The following is a 27,111-nucleotide window of genomic DNA, read 5'->3' on the forward strand; positions in this document are numbered from 1 at the left end:
TAGAAAATGAAATCCTAAGTTAAGATGCAAAGAGGTGGTCAACCCTAATCTAGAAGATCAAGAGTACCTTTCAGTTCTAACCATTACAAAGAATAAAATCAACATTGAAAAAACATGAATAAACTCTCATGAGTTGCATAGCGAAACTGAGCACTAGACAATTCCCAAAACACCATGGGATGCAAGAATGTATCATCTTGTCACATTAAGAGGGTTGAAGATGAAATATGCTTTCTCCTAGAGTACCCTTTGTACATCCAAATTAAGACTCAATTTCAAAATATTTATTACGATATTAACCATCCTAACCTCCTAAGTCATCAAAACTCTATTAATCTTGGAACACTTCTAATATTTTTCAACATATAAATAAGATTCTAAAGGAATCTAGATAATATTTACCTTCTTTTTTAAGGTTTGATAAACCAATTATGGTCTCAATGGACATTCTTCTTATTCATATTAGTAGCAAATATAATATAGTAAATAATATAATATAGATTTTTTTTTTTTTTTTATCACCATTAGCATAATAAATATAATAAAATAGAAAAAAATATATATAATTAATAATAAAATAGTAATTACAAATTTAAGTATAATAATAATAATTATTTTAAGATTATAGATAAAATAATAATGGACTGTAATAACAATAACACTAAAATGATTATAATAAAGATTAGAAGTTTAGAATTAGTTTTTCCTAAATGCACATATATCTTGAAAAATAAGAACATATATGATTGATATTATTAATTTCGTATATTTATCAATAGGTTAATTATCATATTTATAACCTATGACTTTACTTGAAATGTTCAAAGTATTCACTAACTTCTTCTTATCATTAATGATTTCCTTCTTACTTGGATAATAAACCCTAGTTGGCTGTGTTGTCTTCATAATTAACCAACCAACTTTATTTAATTATCTAATTAGGTACCATCATAATAAAATGGGAGAAAATGTAAAAATGTGGATCTTAAATAGAAAATAAGCTCTAATTAGTTATCTTCAGTCCACAACTAGCTACTTATTCAATTTTATATAATTTATTTAATTATATTTATATTTATAAATTTTTACACTAATAAATTACAATAAAAAATTACCATAATTTTTTATTAAAAACTAATTTAATTAATAAAAAAATCAGAGAAATGAACATAATCACATATATCGTTGCTTATTTCAATGAGATTGGCCCTTAGGTTTCTAAATCTTCTTGTTGATCTGTGTCTTTCATGGATCTGGGGATTTGTTCCCAAATGGATCCTTTGATGGGGCCTTGTCAAAGGGTCGGTGTGGCTATGGAGCTTTTATTAAGCTCTGCCTTTCTCATGCATACTGATTCTTTTGGCATGGAATGACTGGGTCTAATTGCAGGGTGAAGGTTGTGGCTCTGTGGGGGGTTCTCTAGTGTGCAGTATGGCTTTTCATCGACAAGATCAAGATTGTTGGGGATTCAAACACGGTTATCGATTGGGTGCAGGGGAAAAATTCTCTTGAGGTCCCTCCCCTTCATCACTGGATGGCTAATATCTTGTCTTTGTTGCCAACTTTCCTCGGCATCTCTTTCCTTCTTGTTCATTGGGAACAAAACCTGGAGGGAGACGCTCTCTCCAAGCATGGGGTCTCTCTCGAGAGTAGGCTGATAATTTTTGAACTCCTGCTCGACGAAGTTATTAGTTAGTCTGGACACTTTGCGTCCTAGTCTGGGCTAGTTCTCTTTTTGCTCATTTTTTCTGCGTGTTGTTTTTATACCTCTGTGATTTACCTTTCTGATGGCTTCTTGCTTTCAAGACTTGATTTTTGGACTCATTCTGATGTATTGGAGCTCACATTCTATGGCTCCACTGATCTTATTGACCCATTCTCCGTCTATTGACTCATAGTTGTCTTACTTTTTGATTTTTTTCTCATGTTTGTCCAAGAAATATGTTTTATATCATTCTTCTATATTCACATAATTATGTAACTCCTCTTTTTTTTTTTTGATATATAGCTGAATCGGCAACGACGGTGGTATTGTACTCGCGTTACACGAGGTCAAATCTGACCGGCTGCCACTATAACAGCTAGGAGGAACCGCCTAGCTCGCAAGGAACGGCCCCTCAGGGTAAGACGAGACTTGAACCCGTGACCTGCACAGCGGCACGAATGACTTAGCAGACCGTTCGTTGACCACAAGACCAAACCCCTGGGGGATATATAACTCCTCTTTTCATAATGAAGGCATTTTTTTCTTTTATTGAAAAAAAAAGAAAGAAGTATGGTTATAAAAAGTTTGAAAAATTCATGAATATTTACAACTAAATTACTTGAATTTTATAAATCCATAACCTCCATCATTCACGTTTTTTCTTTTATTAATAAATCTTAGTGGGTTATATTGTGTTTATAACTAACTAATCAACTTTGTTTTACTTATTGTATTATGTAACATTATCATAATTGCAACAACAATGTTAAAACTAATCACCTTTAATCAACTTTGTTTTAATTAGTATTATGAGTTATTATCATATTGTAACAACAATGTTAAAACTAATTACTTTTAGACAAACATTTTTAGTTTTTAAATAAAATAGTAATGAATGTAAAAATTGTTAATTTTATTTAAAAAACAAAATCTAATCACCTATCTTAATTTAATTACATTTATATTTATATTTTATATAAAGTACAAAATAATTAGTTTCTTTGGAGTTTAACCTATCAAATTACTAGGTTAAATATTATAAAGAGAGGTTAAAATATCTCACTGAGTTGAACCACTTGCGATACTAATGACAACATCCCCTCGCTCAATCTTTTGACAAAATCTTATAAGTGAGTAGAAAGAAAAAAAATTAAGTATTTTTAATATCTTCCCTTTTGGGACTATGTGGTAGTTACTTTATTGTTGTTTTTGGCGTTTGGCAACCACCAAGAAGGCGAGTTCGTACGGTCATTGAGAATTGAAAGTCTGCACGTTGCAACCTTACTTTTATTCAGGCGTGCACAGAGTTAGTAAAACAGGGTGGTACTTATCCATTTGTCCACAGAATATTAAGCATTAAGAAACAGGGGTAGTTGTTTTTGCATCGCATGGCATCATTTAATTCCATTTTTCTTAGGTAATCAATTCCTATAATTTAATCCTATAAGATTTAGTTTTAGTGGTGTGGAGTTTAAAATATTACTCATTTAAATTATTTTATCTGATTATAGGTTGAATTAATATAATTTTATAGAAGTCAAATCTTATTAGCACAACTTGTTGAGGATGAGTTTCTTTAGTGTGTTTTTTTGTTATGGGAGGAGACATGCTAAAAATCCAATTACTTAAGGGCTAAGGGCTGGTGTGGCCTACGCCGTGAGCGATCTCCGAGTGACTTTGACGGCTTAGATACCCCTGGATTGTGGCTCCTCAAACCACAGATCAAGATTGTGGGGCTCCTCAAACCATAAATCAAACTTGTGAGTCACTGCTCCTTAAACCACAGATCGAGACTTAAGATCACAGATAATTTGACCATATATATATATAAATTAATTTTAATTTAGTAAAAGTTAAAATATTACTCATTCAATCTTTTTTTAACTGGTCATAGGTTGAATTAATAGTATCTTTCTGCATGGTCCATTGGGTTAGGTCAAAAAGTAGATGTATTATATTGGTTTGTCAATCAATACAGGAATCTAGTAATAGTATCTTTTTGCATGGTCCATTAGGTTAGGTCAAAAAGTAAATGTGTTATATTGGTTTGTCACTCAATATAGGAGTCTAGTCCAAGTTATCTATCTAACTAGGTTTGTCTAACTAAACTTGTGAGTAGTTGCTTTAAGCTGAGAGTATAGTAAATCTCCCACTGACCCAATTTACCTGTGTAACTAAGGTCATGAGAGTATAGTGTCGGTCACATTGACCCATCCCAGAATCTACTGATAAAATAAATAGTATATATCTACGTGGCTTTTGATATATTTATGCCAAATATTAAACCTAGGCGGTTGCTGTGGGCAGGTTTAACTGTGCCGTAGTATATTTCTGTGTGGTAGTTGATGTATTTATGCGAAATATGAAGGTAGTCAGGTGCTCTGGGCGGTTTTAGCTGTGCTGTCGTCGTACAATATTTACTGTCTTGTTTATTTCAGTCATTCATTTATTATTTGCATGCTGGGCTGGCGAGCGGATTCAATGTAAGATGTTCAAAAGATTGGTTGAAGTTACAGACAGAACATAATAGCTATGGAGCTTAATCAAACTGTATGCCAAGAAGACTCAGGCTGTCACTCTGCAGCATGTGTAGTTGCTCAAGATGAAGATCAGGATGCGTCCACCCAAAATAGGGATGGAGAGCAGGAATATGACAACGTTCTCCAGGGCCAAACTAACGGTTTGTTCTCTTGCTTGGATGGATTAGTCCATTTTTTCCAGCAAATCTTCTCCTGTCAAGATGCAGATGGAGATGATGTCAAGGATCCACTGTTGGGTAACTCAAGCTTGTCCTTACTTACTACTAAACAAATATCAATCTATATGTATATTGTTTGTTTTCTGCATCGTCCTTACTTTGGTATCTCCCTTTGGTGCATGGTTTAGAAAATCCTAACTTCCAGGGGCAGGTTCAGGTTGAGCCTGGGTCCACAGATCTAGGAGCTAATCAGAACGGACCCAACGCTGAAAGTAGAGGAGTAACTCAATCGGTTACTAGCGTAAGTATTTGCAGCCACAAAAAATACTGCAGACTATTGTTATATTTCTCAGTGTCTTAGCTAGGGTGCTTTACATTGGCTTTATTTCATATTTGTTTAAAATTGCAATCCATTAGAGAACCAGGAAAGCTGTTGAGGATGTTTTAGGTTATAACGAAAAACATGTTTTTAGAAGTAAACTTCTAAACCTTTTACCATTATTTTGAGTAGGCTGTTAGTCTTATGTTTTCAGAATGATTCCCATTGAGGTGAGTGACAATTACTCCAACACCCCCTTCAAGTGCAATTCTGGTAATCCTACTTACCCTGATATCATGTTGAGATTTTAGTTACACCAAAACCAGCAAGTTTCAGCAAATTTCCAAACCACTTAGTAAACTTCAAAACCATTACCAATATCTTGAGTGGGCTGTTAGTCCATGTTTTCAAAATCCAATCTAGGCCAAGGCTCTGATACCATGTTGAGATTTTGATTACACCAAAACCCCAACTTTTAATACACTTCCAAACCATTATCATTATTTTAAGTGGGCAGTTAATCCCATATTCTGATTGTTGAATATGCCGACACAAAGACTAAGTTTTATTCTGATTGTTGAATATGCCGACACAAAGACTAAGTTTTTAAGCAACATACTTCTTTGTCTTGATTTTGGGTATATATAGAGAGCAACATTTGTTTGTGATATGTTTTGGGTATATTACGGAAAACAAGATCTCTTTTGATATGTTTACTGTTTCAGGTTTGATTACCCATAAAATGACTCCTTTGATCTCTCATGACTGTGTTGTAGTAATAATTTTTTTGTTTGTTTCTAAGTTGTTTCAGGAATTACTCAGGAGGCCGAGGGGTCCTAAATCTCCTGGACTTAACGCAGGATCTGGTCCACAGCATAATTAATTCCTAAAATCTGATATGTGTATTTGTCTATTCTATATACATGTCTACTTTTCAAGTCCACAGTCAGCAGCAACACAAGGCATAATTTGTACCTGAATCTTTTATGTGATTAATGGTGTCCCCTAAATTGAAACTTGAGTTTGTAACTATACCATCATTGATAGGCAGCAGATACATAGAGTGTTATTAAGACGTTGCTTCCTTCACTTGCATACCAGATGTCTATGTCCATATTTAGTGTTCAACGTCTATATATGATAAAGGACTTACTGGAATCTATGATTGAATGTGAGGAGAATGAACACAGACAAGCGTTGAATTAGATTTTTTTTAAATTCATAGCGATTCTGTTGGTTTGTGACCATTTTCAACAAATTGATGCTGGCAGTAAACTTGCATTTAAACATTCTGTCTTGCATTTTAATTTCAAGACTGGAAGTTACACTTACTTTTCTCAGATGCAACAATATTTATTAAAAAATTAAAACTCATCATGTTACTAATTAGGTTTTGAATTTGGGTAAAGAAAATAATAATAATCATTATGCCCAACCACTCTAAAATAAAAGCATCTATCCTACCACCTTATTCAAAATTCAAATTTTAAATCTTAATAAAGAAAATAATAATAATAATTAAGCCCAACCACCATCTACCCTGCAACCCACTGAAAACTTTGAGGGCTATTCAGCCACCGGATGGAAATTCCTGTTATTTCCTGTGCTGTGGAGTAAAGTACCGTTGTCAAAATTGTCAAAAAGAATACCCACCAAATCTATGGAGTAAAGTCCCGTTGTCAAAATTGTCAAAAAGAAAAATACCCACCAAATCTATGGAGTAAAGACCCGTTGTCAAAATTGTAAAAAAAAATAAAAATATCCACCAAATCTATAGCTTAAATACTTAAGGGTTAGCACTAATAATAAAATAAAGGAGTGTAACAGCAAATAGTGGAATTTGGATAAGGAGTCCTCTAACCAGGCGGAGGAATTCACTGGATGGTCAAAAGTGGCTGGAATCCGGGTAAATTTTTTTTCAAAAAATCTTGTAGATGCAGTGTTTGAATCGTGTTTGATGGTGAAAATGGATTCAGCACCATCAAAAACGTCTAGGAGACCTAAAATTTTGAAATTTAACAACTATAACTTGGATTTACAAAAATCCTTGCCAAATTTTCTCTAAATATAATTCATATTTCCATAACTTTTTAACCAACTCCTCTGGCTCGTCGTTACACTACAGGTTTGGGTAATAACGTTTGGGTAATAATGAGTACAGAATGGTCTGGATGAATTACAATCGTCATAGTTTTATTTAATGCATGGAAAAATGATAATGCACTTTGAATAGTGGATAGGTACTAGCTGGAAAGTGCTTAAAATTATTTGTATGGTCTGATCTATGTACATTGTATAAATAGCATTTGTTTTATTTACATTGTAACATGCACACAGATTTCTTCCACTTTCTAAACTCTACATCATTTCTGGCCATGCTATACTCGCCTTCCGTGTATAAGTGCACTGGGTTTCTTTGTTGGAGTGAAAAGCCCTCTGGAAAAGGCAAAAGGGAGAGGTAGGTATTATGGAAACGTGACGGGTTTGGCAGGAAAACCCTAATCAGAGGAACATTGGTGCTTGAGATAGAACATAGGTTGAGCTGCCACATAATCATAACCATTTTACAATATGGAAATTGGCTGCGATCAATCATAATTTTAGAAGTGTTAAGGTAAAGGCGTAGTCATGTTTTGAAAGTTATGGAAATTCTAGTCATATTTTGAAGAAATATGGTAGGGATTTTTGTAAATCCAAGTAAAAGTTGTCAAAATTCATAATTTTGGGTGTAGTAGAAGTTTTGGATGGGGCTGAATCCATTTCCACCATCAAAAACATGATTCAAACACTCCTACAAGACTTTTTGAATTTTTTTTGCCTAGATTCCTGTCACTTTTGGCCGTAGGGCAATTCCTCCGCCTCCCATTAAAAATGCTATAGGAAAAATAATTATAATAACCATAGTGATATGTACATTTATGTTGAAAAATCTTTACAATAAAAACTAGTTAATATATCCAAATCTTAGGAAGTATGTAAAATTAGCCTTAAAAGTCCTCGGCATATAATGAAAGTATTCTTGAAAATTTGAAAGGTTATATTACATGTAAGGTCTAATATAAAGGGTTACCAACAACATGTGTTTTAACATTTCTTTTTTTAAACTTGACTTGACATTTCTCATGACCAAATCTAGTTAGACCAGTTAACTAAGTTGTCATTGCTCACCGCCACATTATACTTCCCTCAAAGTCTATAATTAGAATATGTAGGAATTCAATATGTCCCTCCTATCACCTAGGTCTATCCCTACAATTTATTGGTAATTTACCAAGGGTACACATGGATAACCAAATCATAAGGCTTATTCCCATTTACACATAATTAAAAACTTTATTGTAATATATTTTTTTTAAATTCATTTTTACTGTCTTGGCAATTATGCCACCATCATCTCACTTCGCCATTGCTTTGGCCCGAATTGCCTGCAAACAATGTATTCTCTCCTTGTGGGCCTCCACATCACGACCAATGCCCTAAGTTGTTGCCGTAGACACCAATCCTCACAATCTTGTTGCTCTAGATCGTTTCCATAGGCAATGGTCCTTACTAATCTCGCTGCCTCATATCCACCTTCCACAAATTACTTTTGCACGCTAAGAATGAAGCCTACTGTGTCGGCAGATGTATCCCCTACATTGAAATCCCTCGTGCAAATTCACTTTGTCGACCTTCCTAAGCATCACCCTCATCCTCTGGTTTGTTATGCCAGTTCTTAATGCCATTGTGGACTTCTTTGTATCTAGCCCACTTGTCCTTGCACTATTGAGTATTGTGAGATATGCTCCCTCGCCACAATGCCACAAAGATTTTAGCTTAGAGTTCTAATTCCTATTGTTGTGTGCGAGTTGAGCTTCGAACTGGCAACATATGGGTCTAGTTCTTGCATCGTTGCTTCTTGTGCTCCATTGTTCACTTCCTCTTGTCTTACACCTCTGCACCACTCTTTATCAACTAGGTGGAAGTGAGCATGTTTGTGCATGCTACCCAGTGGCTAGACATCTACATGAGCTAAGCAATGCATGCTTTACCAATTTTCTCATGGTTCTCCTTGCTAAGCAATGGAGATTTGATGTGTGTTGAATTGAATTTCATGCTCAAAACTCAAGCTTATAACACCATTTTCATGGCCATTTTTCATAGTTTGGAGATGGTCATGCTTAGCTCTCCAATTAGATCTATACCTTTGTAAAACAGAGATATCAACATCACACTCACCAAGACCCCTCATGTGAGAGTCCAGGTCCACACCGAACTTTGCTCTGATATCAAATGATAAGATTAAAAATGTGAGAAAAATAATTATGACAAATCATAGTACATGAATCATACTCAACTTTTCCTATAAAAACTTTACACGAAAAACCAACCACTAGCTCTATTATTTACTTGACTAAACTTGGTCAAGTCGGCCAAGTAAGCCTTCACTGCTTACCTCCTCACACATTACAATGGAGTATCTTCAAGCCTCTTAAAGGTTTCGTTACATGGAATCCATGGGTGCAATACCAAGGGTCACAAATCCCATGTACCCAAAACCACCACTATCCTAACTTATTGATGATAGAACAACTTGATAATTGGATAAATGAATTGGTTCCATTGTCATAATCGTCTATAAATGCTATGTAAAAGAAAAATTAAATATAACGCTTCAACAAAGGAGAGGGGTTGGTCCACTGAGATATCGACAACAAAGTTTTGCAAAGAGGGAATAGAAAAGAGCTAAAAAGCCATTACAAAGAATGAATCTCACCTCATTGTTACTAGTGCTTAACATTGTAAAGTAATTATATGTGCCAAAAAATAGAAAAGTCTTTGTCATTAAGAGTGATAATGGAAAGCATTCCAATTGGTTCCATAAAAGCTTAAGTTTCTTATCCATGAAGGTGCTCTAGAGAAAACATTATTGTATTGTGTGATGTTATGCATTGTTGATGTTCGATAATTTGTTTTCTTTCCATTTAAATTTTGCATTAAGTTACAAACAATAGGTTATGTACTAAATTATTTAGTGAACATTAATTAATGTCAATTTTAGTATTGTCATGTCTAGAATAAATGAATGAGCGATTAAAATGTTAATTAGAAGGGGCAACTTCTAATTACAAGATATCTAGGTGCACAATATAAAGTGACTATTCAAATGGATCTCTTTAATTTGTAACTATGAGAGAAAGGGAATATTATGTATCCTACACATTAGGTAGACTTGATTATAACCAATATAATAATAATGAATGTGCGTTTGGAACCTAACGTAGCCTCTTACTTAAAAAGGTTTATCTTTCAAGCTTGTAATTAAGGTTGTTTCTTCATGAATTGCTCATCTCAATATGTGGCTTCTTTTGGAGGCATCTTCTACTTGATTCGTACCTTGTAATGGCTATATTTAAAAGAAAACAATATCATTAATCCATAATTTATTTTGGTTCAAAAATCAATTTTCTTTCTTCATCTAGTTTTTGAACTTTAATATGTACTAGAATATTGTGTGCAATAACCTTTCTTAGGCAGGAGACATTTAAATATTCTACTAGATGGATGAATAACTAATTGGGGTGATTTTCAAAAGGATTTCCTAGATAAATTTGGTGAGGAAATATCTGTAGGAGCCTCAATGGATGGATTGTTTTCATTAGTAATGGGTTCAAAAGAAAGAGTTAAGGACTCTACTCAAAGTTTTAGAACAATTATTAATAAGTTTAAGACATACATAGAACCCTCTTAAGGACTTTTAGATAGAAGTATATGTTAATGCCTTACTAGACCCTATTTCCATGTTTTTCAAATGAGTTAGAAAGGATATGTTGGCTCAGAATTCTGAAGAGGCTAAACAAGATAAACTTGAAATGATGGGGTGTAAAGAAAGTCCTGCTTCGTTTTCCAATATAGAGAATATTTAGCCCAAGAAAATTGTAATCTTGCCTAGACCTCAACAAAATGAAACCTTAGGAGAAAAGGAAATGATTCTATAGAATTAGATAACTTAGAATAGATGATCAAACATTTATTCAATGAAATCATAGATATTTAGAGAACTTTGAGAGAAGGTACTTCAACACTACATCCATATAGACCATTCTTCAAAAGATGTATCCCACCAAAACCACTTGGACCCTTGCCTTCAAAGCTAAACATTGAAATGGAAGGAGTAGCCATGGATAATTTCTGCAACTATCACCAAGAAAATCATTTAGAAAAAATGTATCCAAAATGGATTAATGTCATGATGTCAATCATTTTCTCGATGAATGAATTCAAATATAAGAAATAATGACCATGTAGAAGGAGAGGTAGACGAAGAAGTCGAGAAACAACCTAATGAAAGAGTTATTATGGTTCTTTGGGATATGTTTCCTAGTTTAAATCTAGATGAAGAGAAGGAATTGGATGAAGAAGTACATGTACAAAGTGATTACAACCTCCAAAGTAAGGGACATGTCCAATTGAAGTTACTTCTTAAGCCTCAAAATTCAAATATCAATAAAAAATTGTTTTTATCTCCCACTCTTAGAATATCCTTCAATACTCTAAATACTAGCAAACTTTTTACTAGGAACAATGACTTTGTTTCAATGGAATAAAACATAATCGAGGATCTTAAGAAAATTAAAGAAAACATTTCAATCGTTGATGTATGTACGTTTGTTGTTTGTTCGTAAATGATTTAAAAGAAAATATTGATATACAATTGACAACTTTCACAAAATATGTTACCAAACCAACAATCAATAACATGCAAAATGTGATAGTAAATGCTTCTCGTTTAGGAAGAAGATCAAAGTCCGAGACCCCATCTTTTTATTTAACCTTTGAAATTTTTAATCAAAATGTGCATTATTGCTTTGCAAATTCAAGAGTTTCATCCAATGTAATGCTCTACTCAGTGTGTAGGAAATTGGATGCAACCCCAACAAAGTGCTCTACTCACATCAGTCAGTTAGATAACTTAGAGGTTAAGTTATAGGAGAACTAAATGGTGTTTTAATTTGTGCACCCTCTATATTCAAAGTTCACCATATCACTTCTATCATTTTGCTTATTGATGAATAAAGATTGGTCTCAAAAGCTTCAAGGCTATTTTGCTTTGAACATTAGAAAAACTATTTAACTTCTAAGATATGTTCAATAAATAATTTAGTGTCAAAACTAACAATTCAGTGTTATATCATGAGATTATTAACCTTGGAACTATAGAAAATCCAAAAAATGTTATTCTCGTAACATGTTGTTCCCATTCAAAAATAAAACTAGCATTTATTTAGAAATATCAACGTGTAGCATGGACATACAATGATTTTAAAAACCTTATGGCACAAATTAGTTAACATATAATTTTTATGAAAATGGATGTGAAACCTTTTCAACAAAAACTATGTAAAATCCATCATCCTTTGGAACCTCAAGTGTAGAAAGAGTTGAAAAACCTACTTGATGTTAAAATTATCTTTCAAGTACAACATTCTACCTAGGTAGCAAACATAGTTCCAGTGAAAAAGAAAACTTGTGAAGTTAATTTTGTGTTGATTTCTAGAATTTAAATAAGGATTTTGAAAAGGAAAACTATCCCATACCACATATAGATTAGATGTTGTACTTTGTCTTACGATCTGAAATGTTTCATTGCTTAATTGTTCTTTAAGGTATAATTAGGTACTTTTAATTGAAGATGATATAATAAAAACAATGTTTAGAACTAGATGGGGAACCTTTGCTTTTATATTAATGTCTTTGAGTTAGAACAATACATGTGCAACTTTTCAATGAGCAATGGATATTTTGTTTTATGGTTTAATAAATCACACCGTTATTATATAGCTTGATGACGTAACTGCGTGTTGCAAGAATAAAACCAATTGTATCAAACATTTGCTCGAATTCTTGAAAGATGTCAAAAATATGGTATCTAATTGAATCCAAAGAAAATTACCTTTGTAGTCACAATATATAAGTTATTGGGTCATGGCATATCAAAAAAAGGTGTGAGTTTTGACATTGAACATGTTAGAATGATTACTCAACTTCCTTTTTGCAATGTAATACTTTTTGGTGAAGATTCATTATGTGAGGAGATTTATACCCAAATTTATTGAAGTTGTCACACTACTACAAAAAAACGATTAAAAAATATGTCAAATTCAAATGGATTAAAGCTAAAATAGAAACTTTAAAATTGTTAATTTTAGGTATGTTCTATGCTTAGAGCAATTTATTTCAATTTTCATAGTTAGCTCAATATCTTTTCCAAATTAGCAATCACATCAGTATTAAAGTAAACTGCAAATAGAACATAAACATAAATCGCAGAAGACAAACCAAGACAAGAGGACACAAGATGTGGCACTAGCCAGGGACAAACCCCGATGAGGGGAAACCCTTGATCAATTCTTCTTATATGTTCTTCAATAGTTCACCAGAGAGAGAGAGAGAGAGATAGTACATTTACAACAGAAGTCAACACTTCGACTTTCTAGATTCATCTCTACATGAGATTAGTTGAAGACATGCTGCTTCAACTGATTCTCGAAGGTGACTCCTTCACCTATCATGGTGCTGCGTCTCGTCCACATGTTGCACCTCACCATGCTGCACCATACTGCACTCATCATCACAGTGATGGTATTAATGACCATGTTATGCACTTCACGCTGCTGCTCTTGTCACTGTGCTGCTCCAATCACTGAGCTACTTTCATCACGAATCTTCACCCAACGCTGCACTCATCACTGATCTACACTCAATGCTGCACTCACACTGATCTGCACTGCTCATGCTGCACCACGCTGAGCTTGCACTATGCTGCATCCAAATGCATGTTGCACACATCATGTTGTTGCACCATATCATCATGCTGTTGCACTAGCTATCTCTGATTCATGAAATTGGACTCAGTCAATAATAGTTTGTAGTTGTCATCATGATGACTGGTTAGGGCACCAAACAGTTCTCCAACAGTCACCAAAACAGCCTAGGATAACTCCTGGGATATCCTGCTAATCTGGGCATATAAATAAGCCCTCAAACATTCATAAAAAAACCTTGATTGTGGTGTTATGGCTTGCGGCCTAACACACAGTGTTCCTATAGCTTCCAGGCAGCAAAAACATTATACTTGTTCCTCCAACATACTTGATCTAGAGCTTCTCTAACTCGCCCCTCCTACAAGAAGAAAATGCAGGCAAAATGATGCCTAAACCCATGCCTAGGAATAGCCTTTTTTCATGATGTTAACAGAATTATTCTTTCTGCGTTTAGGGAACTTTTGCTGCAGCCTAGGGTCAGTCAATGGTTGCAGATTATGGCTCCTCAAATATGTGGCTAAGTCTACTTCCTTTGCTGCATACTAGGCATCCATAGACTGCGGTTTTAGGCTTCTTTATTACTGCGGATTTAGGGCTCTCTTGACAGTGAATTAGGGCTCTTTTATGACTGTGTATTAGTATCTCTTAGACAACTTATTAGGACCTTTCCTAACTACGGATTAGGGCCTTCTACCAGATCTCGGTTGATCCTCCTTTATACAATGTATGTAGCTTCCCCTTGATTGCGGCTTACTGTGTATAGGAGCCTCCTTTATACAGCGTATAGGAGCCTCCTTCAACTGCAAATATAGGGGTGCATTAGACCCTCTTTTGCTGCGGCTAGGTGTTCCTCCTTTCAACTGCGTCTAAGGCACCTTGACTTGCTGCGTAGAACCCTTTCTTCACAACGTTAAAATCTCCTCCATGATAACGTTAGGATCTAAGGCATCCTCTAGGGCAGCGTATCCTCTTTAGATCTCTCCTCCCACCAAAACCCAAATACAAGTGGAGAGGAAGAGATCACCAAGAGGATGTGTGTCCAAATGACATCGAAGGCACCTCTATTTATACTAAAATGTTGAGCACAAGTGGGGTTTATTTGGTTGCTGGCCGACCTTGACGAATTGTCCCATAACACAAGTAAATTCATATCTTCATGAATACTTATCGAAATCGAATGATCTTTACATCAATCCTACACCTCTCGATGAGAGGGATCCATGAAAAATATCATCTGCCATTAATAATATGACCCACATGGAGTTTGGCCCTAGTTTCCAATTTTAACACTCCCTCTCAACTAGGGAGAACTCCATTCGTTGATCATATGTCCCACTGTACTATCTCTGCCAATAATGCTCTGCAGCGCTGAACTTTGCTCCGCTGGGCTGAGCTTTGCTCCGCTGGGCTCTTCTCTGCTCCGCTGAGCTCTGCTCTATTGAACCATGAAGAAGAAGAATTGATCGAGAATGTCTCATACCATTCTCTACTAACCCGAAGTCAGTTTCATTTGAAGAGAGTGTGTCATATCACTCTTACTAACCTGAAGTCAATTTTATTAATCCCAGATCAATATCACAAGAGAGTGTCTCAAACTACTCATACTGATCCCAGATCAGTTGGAGGTCATCCTAGCATAGGGAGTAGGGTAGATACAACAATGCGTCCATCGATAGTACTACTATGGTCCCTAACCCCATTTCTCTGCTCATTGATAAGATGAGAGGTACTTCCCATGAGTCCTAGACTGCATGGGTAGGATGCCTCGACAAGAGAACTAATCATCCTATCCCATAGGAGAACAAATCATCCTGGCTCACAGGAGAACGAATCATCATGTCCAAAAGTTCCCTCAAGGTATCACAGGGGAAGGTTGAACCTTTCACCCTGTACATAGTGCACCACTAGGGGAGGGTGAGTTTCCCTGTGGTCATATGTCGCTCCAGTAAGTACCCCAAGCCCCCCAGAGCTCCTAGAGCTCAATGCATGCAACATGCAGGATCCTTATAAGAAGGTCTCTCAACGACTCAAAGTCATTTGGGAAAGTCACAGATTTGACCTTTCCCCGAAGCTTTGACAAAATGTCTGCGACCTGTACATCAGTCTCAATGCAATGGAGCCTCTTCACTCATCGACTTTCCATATCCTGGATAAGGTAGTATCTAATGTCTATTTGTTGGAGCAATCATCGAATACGAGATTCCTCAACAATCAAATCCTCCCCCTGGTTGTCACAGAGGATCACGGTGGTATTCATCTTATGTACAAACAACTCATTGAAGAGCTTCCACAACCAGGCAGCGTCATACAAGATCATACTCGTATCTATGTATTTAGTCTCAACAGTGCTTATAACAATCGACTTCTGCTTCCTTCTCATCCATGATATCGAAGCAGAACCTAAAGAGAACCAACAATGAGAAGTGCTCTAGTGATCATCCACACTACTTGCCCAGTCAACGTTCGAATAATCACGCAGCTTCATATTTCCGATAGTGTATCTCAATCCATGAGAAACTGTGCCCCCGAAAATATCTCAGAAGATTCTTGGCACCAATCCAGTGAGGCTCAACCAAATATGAGCTCACCATGCTAATTGCAAAACATATGTCCAGAGAAAAGTTCACCAAGAACATCAATGCAAATGAGTTTATGAGGCAATTCCCAAATCTGGTTCGTCATCATCACCATATAACTTTTGAAAGTTAAGATCCTCGAGGTAGTCACGGGCTTTCAGTTTACCATTCCACATTCGGAATCCAACTCCCTCTTACTTTTGCAAATGAGAGGGTCTGCACCTGTCAGAAATAGGTCGTCCTTAGAAGGTGCCGGTATGAGAGGTCTATCATCCACAACCTTCGAGCAATGGTTGGATTGGTTTCACTCCTAGTGAATCTTAGCTTCATCAGACAACTATCAATCCTCTCATACTATGTCCAAGGTGTTTTGCTTCAAGCCATAGAGGGCTTTCTTCCACCTGTATACATGAGATTCCCAATCATGAATCTCAAACTTCTCGGGTTGTTCCAAGCCTGTGGACCTACTACATGAGGGGAATGGTCCCCATGTAAGGTTTTCCTTCGGTACATCTTAGACATGTACCTTCATGCTCTTCTTGAATTCAGGCATCTGAGTCACCATCTGACTCACATTGGGTAGGGCCCCATAAGTAGACATCTGGGGCGATGTGTCAACTGATATGGTTCCCCAATGGACCATCCTGCAACTTGATACAAATTTCCAACCCTGAACTCAAAAGCATCTTAGAAAATTTTATTTTTAAACACGTACCTTTCAATTGATGAATGCCACCCTAAAACCTTTGACTTCCATTGCTGAAATGGACACCAGGGTCTTCTTATCATCAGGTACATAAAAGAGATTCTGTAAATGAGGCGAGTTACCCTCATTCAATTGAGGGGTAACATTTCCTACACCCTTTCTGGGATAGGTGGCATCGTCTCCAAGTATAATCCCACTATTGTTTCCATTTATGCTAAATGAGAGAGTGCACCATTCTATTCGATGGAGTGCCTTGAATCACTACAATCAATAAGCCAGATTCCCAAAGAATATGAAGGAGAGGGCCAATACAACATAATGTTTTTTTATCTTATCAGAAACAACATTTGATTCTTCATCTCTGGAGTTCCTTGCTTTCTCTGAATAATCGATCATTTCCTTGATGCCCTGCATTACCTATCATTCCTCTGATCATTGAAGATGTCCCTGGAATGATTGTTATCATCATCAAGTGATGTGTCCCTACCTCGGACACTCCTTCTCATAATGGCCGAATTTATTACAACCAAGGCATCTGCCTTTCCTTCCACCCTTAGATCCAAACTTCCCATTGGAGTGATCTTTAGGTAGGCCATCAGAAACTTCCGTTGTGCCATTCTGATAATATTCTCTACTTTGACTTCACCCTTGGTGAATTTGAAGAGGGTTGAGGAATCCATTGATCCTTTTGCCCTTTCCCAACCGTCTTCGGTGATTTCTCTTTCACTCTTGCTTGGGCATTGTCTTCACCTCAGCTCTGATACCATGTTAATTTTAGGTATGTTCTATGCTTAGAGCAATTTATTTCAATTTTCATAGTTAGCTCAATATTTTTTTTCCAGATTATCAATCACATCAACATTAAATTAAACTGCAAATAGAACATAAACATAAATCACGGAAGACAAGCCAAGACAAGAGGACACAAGATGCGGCGCTAGCCAGGGACAAACCTTGATGTGGGGAAATCCTTGATCAATTCTTCTTATATGTTTTTCAATAGTTTAACAGAGAGAGAGAGATACAATACATTTACAACAGAAGTCAACACCTCAACTTTCTAGATTCATCTCTACATGAGATCAGCTGAAGACATGTTGCTTCAACTGATTCTCCAAGGTGAATCCTTAACCTATCATGGTGTTGCATCTCGTCCACATGTTGCACCTCACTGTTCTGCACTCATCATCATAGTGCCAGATCTAATGAACATGTTATGCACTTCATGTTGATGCTCCTATCACTGTGTTACTCCAATCACAAAGCTGTTTTCATCACGGATTTGCACCCAATGCTGCACTCATCACTGATCTGCACTCAATGTTGCACTCATCACTGATCTGCACTCCTCATGCTGCACAATGCTGAGCTTGCACTACGTTGCATCCAAATTCATGTTGCACACATCATGTTGTTGCACCATAGCATCATGTTGCTGCACTAGCTGTCTCTGATTCATGAAATTGGACTTAGGCAATAACAGTTTGCAGCTTTCATCATGATGACTAGTTAGGGCACCAAACAATCCTCCAACAGTCATCAAAACAGCGTAGGGTAGCTCTTGGGATATTCTGCTGATCTAGGCATATAAATAAGCCCTCAAACATTCATAAACAAACCTTGACTGTGGTGTTATGGCTTGCGGCCTAACACACAGTCTTCCTGTAACTTCCAGGCAGCAAAAACATTATACTTGTTCCTCCAACAAACTTGATCTAGAGTTGCTCTAACTCGGCCCTCCTACAAGAAGAAAACGCAGACAAAACGATGCCTTAACTCGTGCCTAGGAACAACCTTATTTCATGCTGTTAAAAGAATTATTCTTGTTGCATTTAGGGCACTTTTGTTGCGGCCTAGGGTCAATCAATGGCTGCAGATTATGGCTCCTCAAATCTGTTGCTAAGTCTTCTTCCTTTGCTACGTATTAGGCCTCCAGAGACTGCATCTTTAGGCTTCTTTATTACTGCGGATTTAGGGTACTCTTGCCAGTGAATTTGGGCTCCTTTATGACTGCGTATTAGTATCTCTTGGACAACGTATTAGGACCTTTCCTAACTGCGGATTAGGGCCTTCTTCTAGATCTCAGTTGAGCCTCATTTATACAACGTATGTAGCTTCCCCTTTACTGCGGCTCACTGTGTATAGGAGCCTCCCTCTTGTCTACGACTAGGGCTTCTTAAGATCTTGGATAAGCCTCCTCTATACAACATATAGGAGCCTCCTTCAACTACAAATATAGGGGTGCATTAAACCCTCTATTGCTGCGGCTAGGTGTTCTTCCTTTCAACTGTGTCTAGGGCACCTTGACTTGCTACGTAGAACCCTTTCTTCACTGCGTTAAAATCTCCTCCATGATAGCGTTAAGATCTAGGGCATCCTCTTGGGCAGTGTATCCCCTTTAGATCTCTCCTCCAACTTGTTGAAGCCCCGAAAATCGGGTCTACAACAAGGGGGATACCCACCCAGTCCGGACCTTGGTTGGCAGCTCCTTTTCCATTTGGTATAGCGGGTCCAACTGGGGATATGGGACCAATTTCCCAATTTATGTGTGTGTGTGAGAAAGATGGATATTTTTGTTTCTAACAGTTTCTAAATGGAATACTTCTACTCTAATTCTAATATAATAATATGGAAATTATATTCTAATAAACTGAAATATATAAATCTACACTAACCCGGGGTGTAATCTTTCTTTTATGCGATCTAAAATGATTTCAAATAACAACTTGTAATAAAGATCATTCAACTGCTATGAGAAAAGAATTCAATAAAGATGAAGCACTTCGTATAAAAAGTTAGACGAAACAATTGTGAAAAACATATCGCATAATAAGCTATTCACACACTAAGCATAAATAAATAGCTATCACCGTACAAAAGTGCCAAATGATAACTCAGGCATTCATACATCAATATATAAATAATTGAACTGAAAATCACTTTAACACAACGTAGAAATAGTTAAGAGATAGAAATACCATTTATAACTAGTCCTACTCATGAGCTTCAAGCGATAACGATTTATCTCTTCTTGATCAAATATCCACTAAGAGTACAAAAGTGCAACATCAGTAGCAAATATCAAATGCAAACATCAATAAATCATGTTCCATTCATTCATCAAAACCTCCTCAGAGGGTACAGAAGTGCATGTTCTGGGGACAAGTTTTTGATAAATTTGAGGACCCTTCTCTAAATGCATGAGAAGGGTTTAAATACTACTAACTAAATCTAAAAATAAATTATTACAAAAATGTAGGATGTGGTTTAAATGACCGGCCTCATTTCAGGAAAATAAAACAAAATTAAAATTAAAATTGAATCTAAAATTAAACTACTTCCGTATTTGGTCCTTGAAATTGCATGCATGCAGCATCTGTTTGAGAAGAGTCGGCTGGCCGACTTCCGATTTTAGCTGAGCTAAGAAAACAGAATCGACAAGAGCTGGCGCTATTTTTTCAGCCAAATTGATGATACACTTAAGAGTCATCCATTGGCTATGTGGCTTTACCAAGTATGCCCAGTAATAATCCCAGTTTAACTTGGTTAACCCTTGGATTGCTTCTGCCTTTTCTTTTGCCTTCTCCTTCCAATTTGCCTGTAGTGTTGTTTTCTTGCAATTTTCGGAGCTTGCAGGCGACTGGGCAATTAGCAACTTTCTTTTTCGAGAAATATTTCTCAGCAATGCGCGCTAATCGCGCATCGGAAACTGCCTCCGTTTCTTGATCCGGATTTCCTTGATGCGTTTTTCGCCTTTTGCACTTTTTCCTTCTAGCAGATATAAAGTTCAAAATTTGTAAAAATAAATACTTCCGTGAACTCTTGACTTTGAGTCTTAAACTGTCTGTTTTTGATATCAATGTTGTCCAGTATCCACTTGACCATGTTCGTGTATGGGAGAATTTGGGGTCTTGCTGCTATCCGGTGTAAGAATGAGCAGGCTAACTTTGTGATGGATGCCTCGGAAGAACCATTTGAGCTCGCAGTAGCAGCAACTACTATTACTTTGGGATTTTCCTCTTCAAGCAGATTATACATGCCTTTCCACGTACCAATTCCGGCGTCTCTGTTACAGGACGTGTCTGTATACAAGGGCACCATTTCCTTTTCTTCAGAGCTCGGGGCTTTGCTTTTCTTTCCCATTTTATCCTGCGTATTGCTTTGTATTGGCCTCTGTTCTCCGTTCCTGCAATTCACAAGTGAAGTGAAAAAGAATGACAAGGAAGGGTGATGGGAAAGTTTTAAATGCCGTAGACACATCAAGTATACCACCTTAAGTGAGATGATTTTTCGATAAGCACGAACCCATATTCTATTAATAAATGGCAACTACCTCATTTATTAACATTAAAGCGCATAACCAGGGGTCAGCTTATGGAAAGTACTTGAATAATGAGTCCAAAATATCTGCAATGAAGCGATTTTGCGATTTGCTTCGCAATATCGTAGATTGCAACATCGCGAAATGATAACATCGCAGAATCGTAACATCGCAAAGTTGGTCGTTCGTGATATCACATTATCGCTGTATCGCGAGGTCGCAATATCGCAATATCGCAGATCGCGGGAATGTTATGTATGACAATCTTTGTTAACTTGTTGTCTGCGAAATGCGATTTGCGATCGGCGTCATCGCATATCGGCAAACTAAAGTGTTTCGATGTAAATTGTGCTGTATTCGATGCGATATTATCGTCTATCGCGATCTTACAATATTGGAATTCGGCTTGTAAGGAGGTATCCCGCTATCTTTTTGTGCTGCGATATTTCCTAAGGAAAGATTTGCGTTTTACCTTATCATAAAACTTAGATCTTTAGATTTTCCAAGGGGGGCTCCCTAAGCGTATGATGGTAAGTTTATTCGAAAAGGAAATTTAAGCACTATTTTGATTTTTTAAATTTTTAACTAAGGGTCCCCACTTATTTAGTATTAGGGTTAACACTAAATAAGAAGGGGGGTTGTTGCTGGCCACAACAATTGGCGATTCACTTGGAAGAACCAGTTATCTCTGCTGTTTTTTTGAATTTTCAAAACTTCCAAAACAAAATTTTTTCCAGAAAGTTAAACTTTATTATAGAAAGATAAAGTACATTATACTTTAACCTGTCAATGACATTTTGTTTCAAATATTTTCAACTTTGATTATTTGCTGCCTCAAGCTAGTCCTTGTATTTACATCAGTCATTCCTTAGCTTGTAAAGATAAAACAAAGTCTTCTCTGTAAACCAGTTTTAAATATGCTCATTTTTCATAGGTAGAGCCTCTTCTGCCAGCAGACGTTTATAGCTGGTGGGCTCCAGTATTGTAGCAATAATGCTACAACTCCTGGGGCTCCCTATCTCTAATTTTTTCAACCCGGTAGTTCGTACAAACTTGGAAGCGACGGTGCTGTATGCACAAGTACTAGCTCTTGTCGCAGCTGTCACTTGGTCAGCTGGCACAAGTCCGCTAGGGCTCAAGCCAACTTCTATATGCTCACAGAAGAAGCTTTATGAGTGATGGACGAAAGCTAACTCAAAGGAGGCTAATCTACTTGCAGAAAGAAACTGAAAGCCAACAAAGCATGAAAACCCTAGTAAACCCTAATTTGACTAGCTAGGCCCTTACAATGCAAAACTGTGAATGAAACTTCTACCAATGATGCCATTACTTGCAGTGAGCTGAAATACATGCATCTAAGCTACTTGCATCTGAAAAGACATGTTTTTGTATTTTTTTTCATTAAGTGGTTGGATTTATTGTGATGATGCTTTTGATTAGGGTTTGACTGTGCAGGAGCGGTTCGAATGGAAGGAAAGCATGGGCAAGGTCAGGATGGCTAGGAGAGGTCCCAGAGGGTCCCTAGCATTAGTCCACAGAAGTCTACAACGTTCGGATGCTCGGAAACCAAGTTTGCAGGCTCCTACAGGATGTCTGCAGGGGATCCTACAGGAAACTAAGGAATTTCTACAGGAAGTCTGCTACCTTCTACAGGATGCGCTGTAGGTGGAAGTTTTGTGTGTTGGTGAAGTGATGGAACGGCTTGGGTGGATAGGTAAGGTGGAGATGGAACTGGTGATGGCTCAGGAGCAGAGAAGTCAGATGGAGAAAGAGTGCATGCAGTGGGTTGATGGCTGGAAGGATGGGATCAACGAAAGGTTAAGTAAATGGAGCTACGTGAGTAATGGAAGAGCTGGAAGGTAAACGAGCTGAACAGAGGTCAGTTGAGTGGCTTTAGGTGTGGTTGACAAGAAGAGGAAGGTAATGGAATGGTGTGGAGCAGTGTAGATGAAACAAATTGTCTATGAGTGTCACCAAAAACGAGAACTCTTTAACCTATGTTAACTGTGCTATTTTGAACCAATGACAGCAGTGCAATTTGTGAAAGAAACTCGTGCATGGGAGTGGAATGAAGAAGTAATGATCAAGACCAAAGTGCATGGATGGATCTACGACTAAAGTAACTGTTGCAGCTTGCATTGACGTGAAAAGAACTGCGTTTTGTTTTGGTGGTTGGTTCAGACTACACCCCAATCCCTAACAGAGATGGCAGTGAGGTCCTTTCAACCTTTTTCTGGAGCTCCAATGAATTATAACTATCCTCTTCTAACCTAAGCAACTGGAAGCAAATTCACCATAAACTAATCCTATTCAATCTCATAAAAACTAAATCAGCAGACTGTAAATTCGAATTGCATGTCAAAGTAAAGAAACAAAGTGCTGGAACGAAAGGCAAATAACATTACAACACAGAGGAGGTCTATTGCTCTCAGGTTGGGCCCTAACCTGAGAGCTATAGCTCCCTTAGAAACTCAGAATGAGATCAAAATCTGCCTGCCTTTATTCATAACCAAAAATCTGATGTCATGCCAAAACTGGCTTACAAAAAGAACCAACACCGAGCTATAGCTCGTACCTCGAAATTACAATAGTAATGCAAAAGTTCAAAAAGCTCCTATCAAAGGCTACGGCCTCAGTATTTATGCAAAATGATAATCCAACAGGTTTCCTTGATTTGTGGAGCTCGGCTGTCCAACTGAAGGTTAAATTGCTGATCCTGTAGAACAGTTGTAACCACTGTTCCTGTAGAACGGTTGGCTGCCTCTAAGCTCGGTGGGGAGATTGGTTGGAGCTAGGAGCTATGGTGGGAATCACGAGGAAGGTCCCCAAGACTGTGGACATCCTCTCCTAAAAACCAGCAGTGCCACCTTACTGTCTCCTTGTCTCATTTTTCGTGGTCTTTGCTCCCTTTTAATGCCAAAAACCTGAAATCATCATGTATTAGTCACGTAGATAGAATGCCTACCCTTCTTCCTACAAACAACACGAATAAACCAAGAAATGAATGCATAAGCAATAAAAGATGAATGGTTGAACAAGGTAAGTAGGCCAATATGAGCCCAAATTGTACCAAAAATTGGGGCTCATCATCACCCCCCAGCTAAACTGTTTGCTCATCCTTGAGCAACTTTGCTCTGGCTTCTCGTCTTTGGCCGAGAACTAGAGCCCGGAGCATGCTCTTCCTTTCCTGTTTTTGGTGGCCCTGCCTTTTCTGCCCCTGGTGGTGACGAGGGTGGCGCTTCTTCCCCCTTTTCCATTTCCTTGAGCCGGGCTTCAGAAGGCGATTGGCCTATTTTTCGTGTCCAGGAAGTTATTTTTGGGCTTCCCTTCTCAGGGGTGGCTGATGTTTTAGAGGGGGGTTTTGCACTGGGTGAAGTAGGGACATCCCCTAAAATGGTTTGGCTGCTGGGTGGAGGCTGCGGCTTGCCCGTGTTTATCCTCTTACTTCTCCTGGCTTCAGATGGTAGAGGGGTCTCCCTCTCTCTCTTCTCCTTCGGCTTTGGAGGTGTACTGAGGGCAGCCAGCGCAGCTGCTGCCTCCTTTTCGAGAATACCAGCCCTCTCTTCCTTGCGTTTTGCTTTCTCAGAGCTCCTTGTAGAGGGCCCCTTCTTTTCAGATTTCGGGCTTCCTGTAGAAGACCCTGCTTTTCCCACTTCCGGGCCTTCTGTAGAAGATCCTTTCTTTACCAATTTTGGGCTTCCTGTAGAAGACCCGGTTTTAGCCACTCTCGGGCTTCCTGTAGAAGCCCCTGCTTTGGTAATTTTCGGGCTTCCTGTAGAAGCCCCTTTTTCCAATTTCGGGCTTCCTGTAGAAGCCTTTGTCTCTGTTTTCGGGCTTCCTGTAGAAGCCTGTTTCTGCTTTCCTGTAGACACAGGTGTCTCCACCTTTGCTTGCTTAGCTGCCTGAGTTTTGCTTTTTGCTTTGGTTGCAGGTGCTGATGAGGTACTTGGGCTGACGTGGACCACCTCAGCTTTGTCCATTCTGCTCTTCAGCCTCTTTTCTCTTGCTGACAAGATAGGTGTGCCACCTTTTTCTTTGCCATCCTTTTCCTCATGCTTCTTCTTTTTTTCTTTCTTCTGCACTGTGGTCGGGGTCTTCTGGCCTTTTTCTCTCTTTCCCTCGGCCACTGCTTCTTGTTCCTCACTGCTGGAAGAACCCGTTTCTTCAATCAACATTTTAATGTCTCCATCTTTTGTCAAATTCCGGAAGGATTCCCATGAGAGGGGAACCTTATATGAATGCAGCGCATCCTCCACAAGAAGCTTTATCAGCCCATGGTGGGCTATCTGATTTGGTATGCCCTCTTTTAGCTTTGTGGCACACTCAATTAGAGACTGCAACAGGAAATAAGGGATGCTCAGTTTTTGTTCTACAGGAAGATCAATCCGGTGCCTCAATTCAGTGAGCAACCGAAAGTGATATGCATACATGATGCTAAAACGGCCTTCACAAGTTATATATTTCATGATTTGCAAACTAACTTCATTCCATGGTGGCAACAGACTCATTCTTCGCACCCCATTTTTGTCCTCCGAGAATTCCTCCTCAGGTGGAAAGAATTCCTTCTTGGCTTGCTGGCTCAACTTTCTTTCTTCTTTATCCCATGGCAAACCCATCGGAAGTTCAGTGATCCGACTGATATACTGCGGGGTGAGCTTGAGGCTTAGACCTCTGAAGTTCACTGTGGCCAGTGTCTTGGATTTCGGCTTCAGAGCCTGCAAAAATTCTTCTGCTACTTCATCATCGTAACCCTGCAATTTATCACAAAAAGATATCCATTGAACCCGTGTGAAGAGTTCTACCACTTCCTGGTTTTCCCTTAATTTGGTTGAATCAGTGGGTTCCCGTCTTATAAACCCACCTGGCATGATGAACACGGTTGTTTTAACTAAAGGTGGCAAGTGCGAAAGAGATTTGGTCTATTGAGACAGAGCATGCACATAATCCACAAAATTTATTCCTGCGGATCTCAACACAGTCTAATTACACTGACATCCTGTAGAACGACAGTATAGGCACAACAAACAACAATTTCACCGATATCTTTATGACCAGACTGTGGACGATGATCCTGCCACCTTTGAAAACCAATTGCATGAAGAGTTTCAAGGTTACCTTTTTCTGCCACCATTTTTTTTTTACATGGGGAACCCGCCTTCCTGTAGAACTGCGTCCCTGTAGAGACTGCGTTCCTGTAGAAACTGTGTTCCTGTAGGAGCAGTGCGCAAATTTCGGGGAGGACTGTAGTTGGCCTGCGCTCGAGGTGTGCTTCACCGACGTTCTGGTAGCCAAAAGCTCGGCGTATCAAAGTGCAGAAGAGATCAGAATAGCCACTCGAGTTTGAAGTGGTGGTTGATAAATGAAAGCGCACAATCTAGCCGATTAGATTTTGAATCGGCGCAATCCGTGGCGCGGGGGGTGAGCTGTCCCCGCCGGACCGTTGGGCGACGTCATCCATCATTCGCCTGCGTATTCACTTGCTGCCGCATCCATTCCCACAGATCTGCCGCCGCCTCTTTCTGTTAAACTCATTGCTTCCGACGGGAGTGTTCTCACGTGCGTGCTTCTCATTCTCTTTGTCGTGGCCGCCACCCAAACATCCAACTATACCATAACTAGCCTACGTGGCCAGTCGACTGGCCATACGGCCGCTCAACCATTCACTTTTACGCTGTGCAAACAATTCAAAGTAAAATTCATGCGATTTGTTGGAAGGAAGGGTCGAGACACTTACCTGCGTGGCTGCACACGATTTTTCCAGTTTTTGGACGATGGTGAGTGGATCTACCTGCTGCATGCGAACTTACACAGACCCGGAGGCTCATGGTTACAGGCTGCCAACGATGGAGTGGATGCTTTGGTTGCATGCGCCCGCGTTTCATTGCAGATGGCGGTGCTGTGAATGGTATCCACTCTAGCAGGTTTAACTGTTACAGGATTCCCGCGGGGTGTCTCGTAACAGTTCTTCCTCCTTGGGTGCAT

General features: G+C 38.2%; 1 protein-coding gene across 2 annotated transcripts; it reads left to right on the forward strand.

The window, feature by feature from the left end:
- Positions 1–4,027: 4,027 nt before the first annotated feature.
- On the forward strand, positions 4,028–5,944 carry LOC149163366 (uncharacterized). Of its 2 annotated transcripts, none has more exons than XM_089430725.1 (3): positions 4,028–4,481; positions 4,592–4,704; positions 5,525–5,944. In XM_089430725.1, exons 1-3 carry the CDS (start codon positions 4,238–4,240, stop codon positions 5,603–5,605), a joined length of 438 nt encoding a protein of 145 aa, XP_089286851.1. In that variant the 5' UTR covers positions 4,028–4,237; the 3' UTR covers positions 5,606–5,944. The 2 variants fall into 2 exon arrangements, with proteins under 2 accessions (XP_089286851.1, XP_089286852.1); XM_089430726.1 differs by having other exon boundaries at positions 4,029–4,481; positions 5,534–5,944.
- Positions 5,945–27,111: the final 21,167 nt, after the last annotated feature.

This window comes from Pinus tabuliformis, chromosome 5_1 (genome assembly GCF_031772625.1).
Source record: "Pinus tabuliformis cultivar Carrire ecotype Pingquan chromosome 5_1, CPIR1, whole genome shotgun sequence".
Classification (NCBI taxonomy): domain Eukaryota; kingdom Viridiplantae; phylum Streptophyta; class Pinopsida; order Pinales; family Pinaceae; genus Pinus; species Pinus tabuliformis.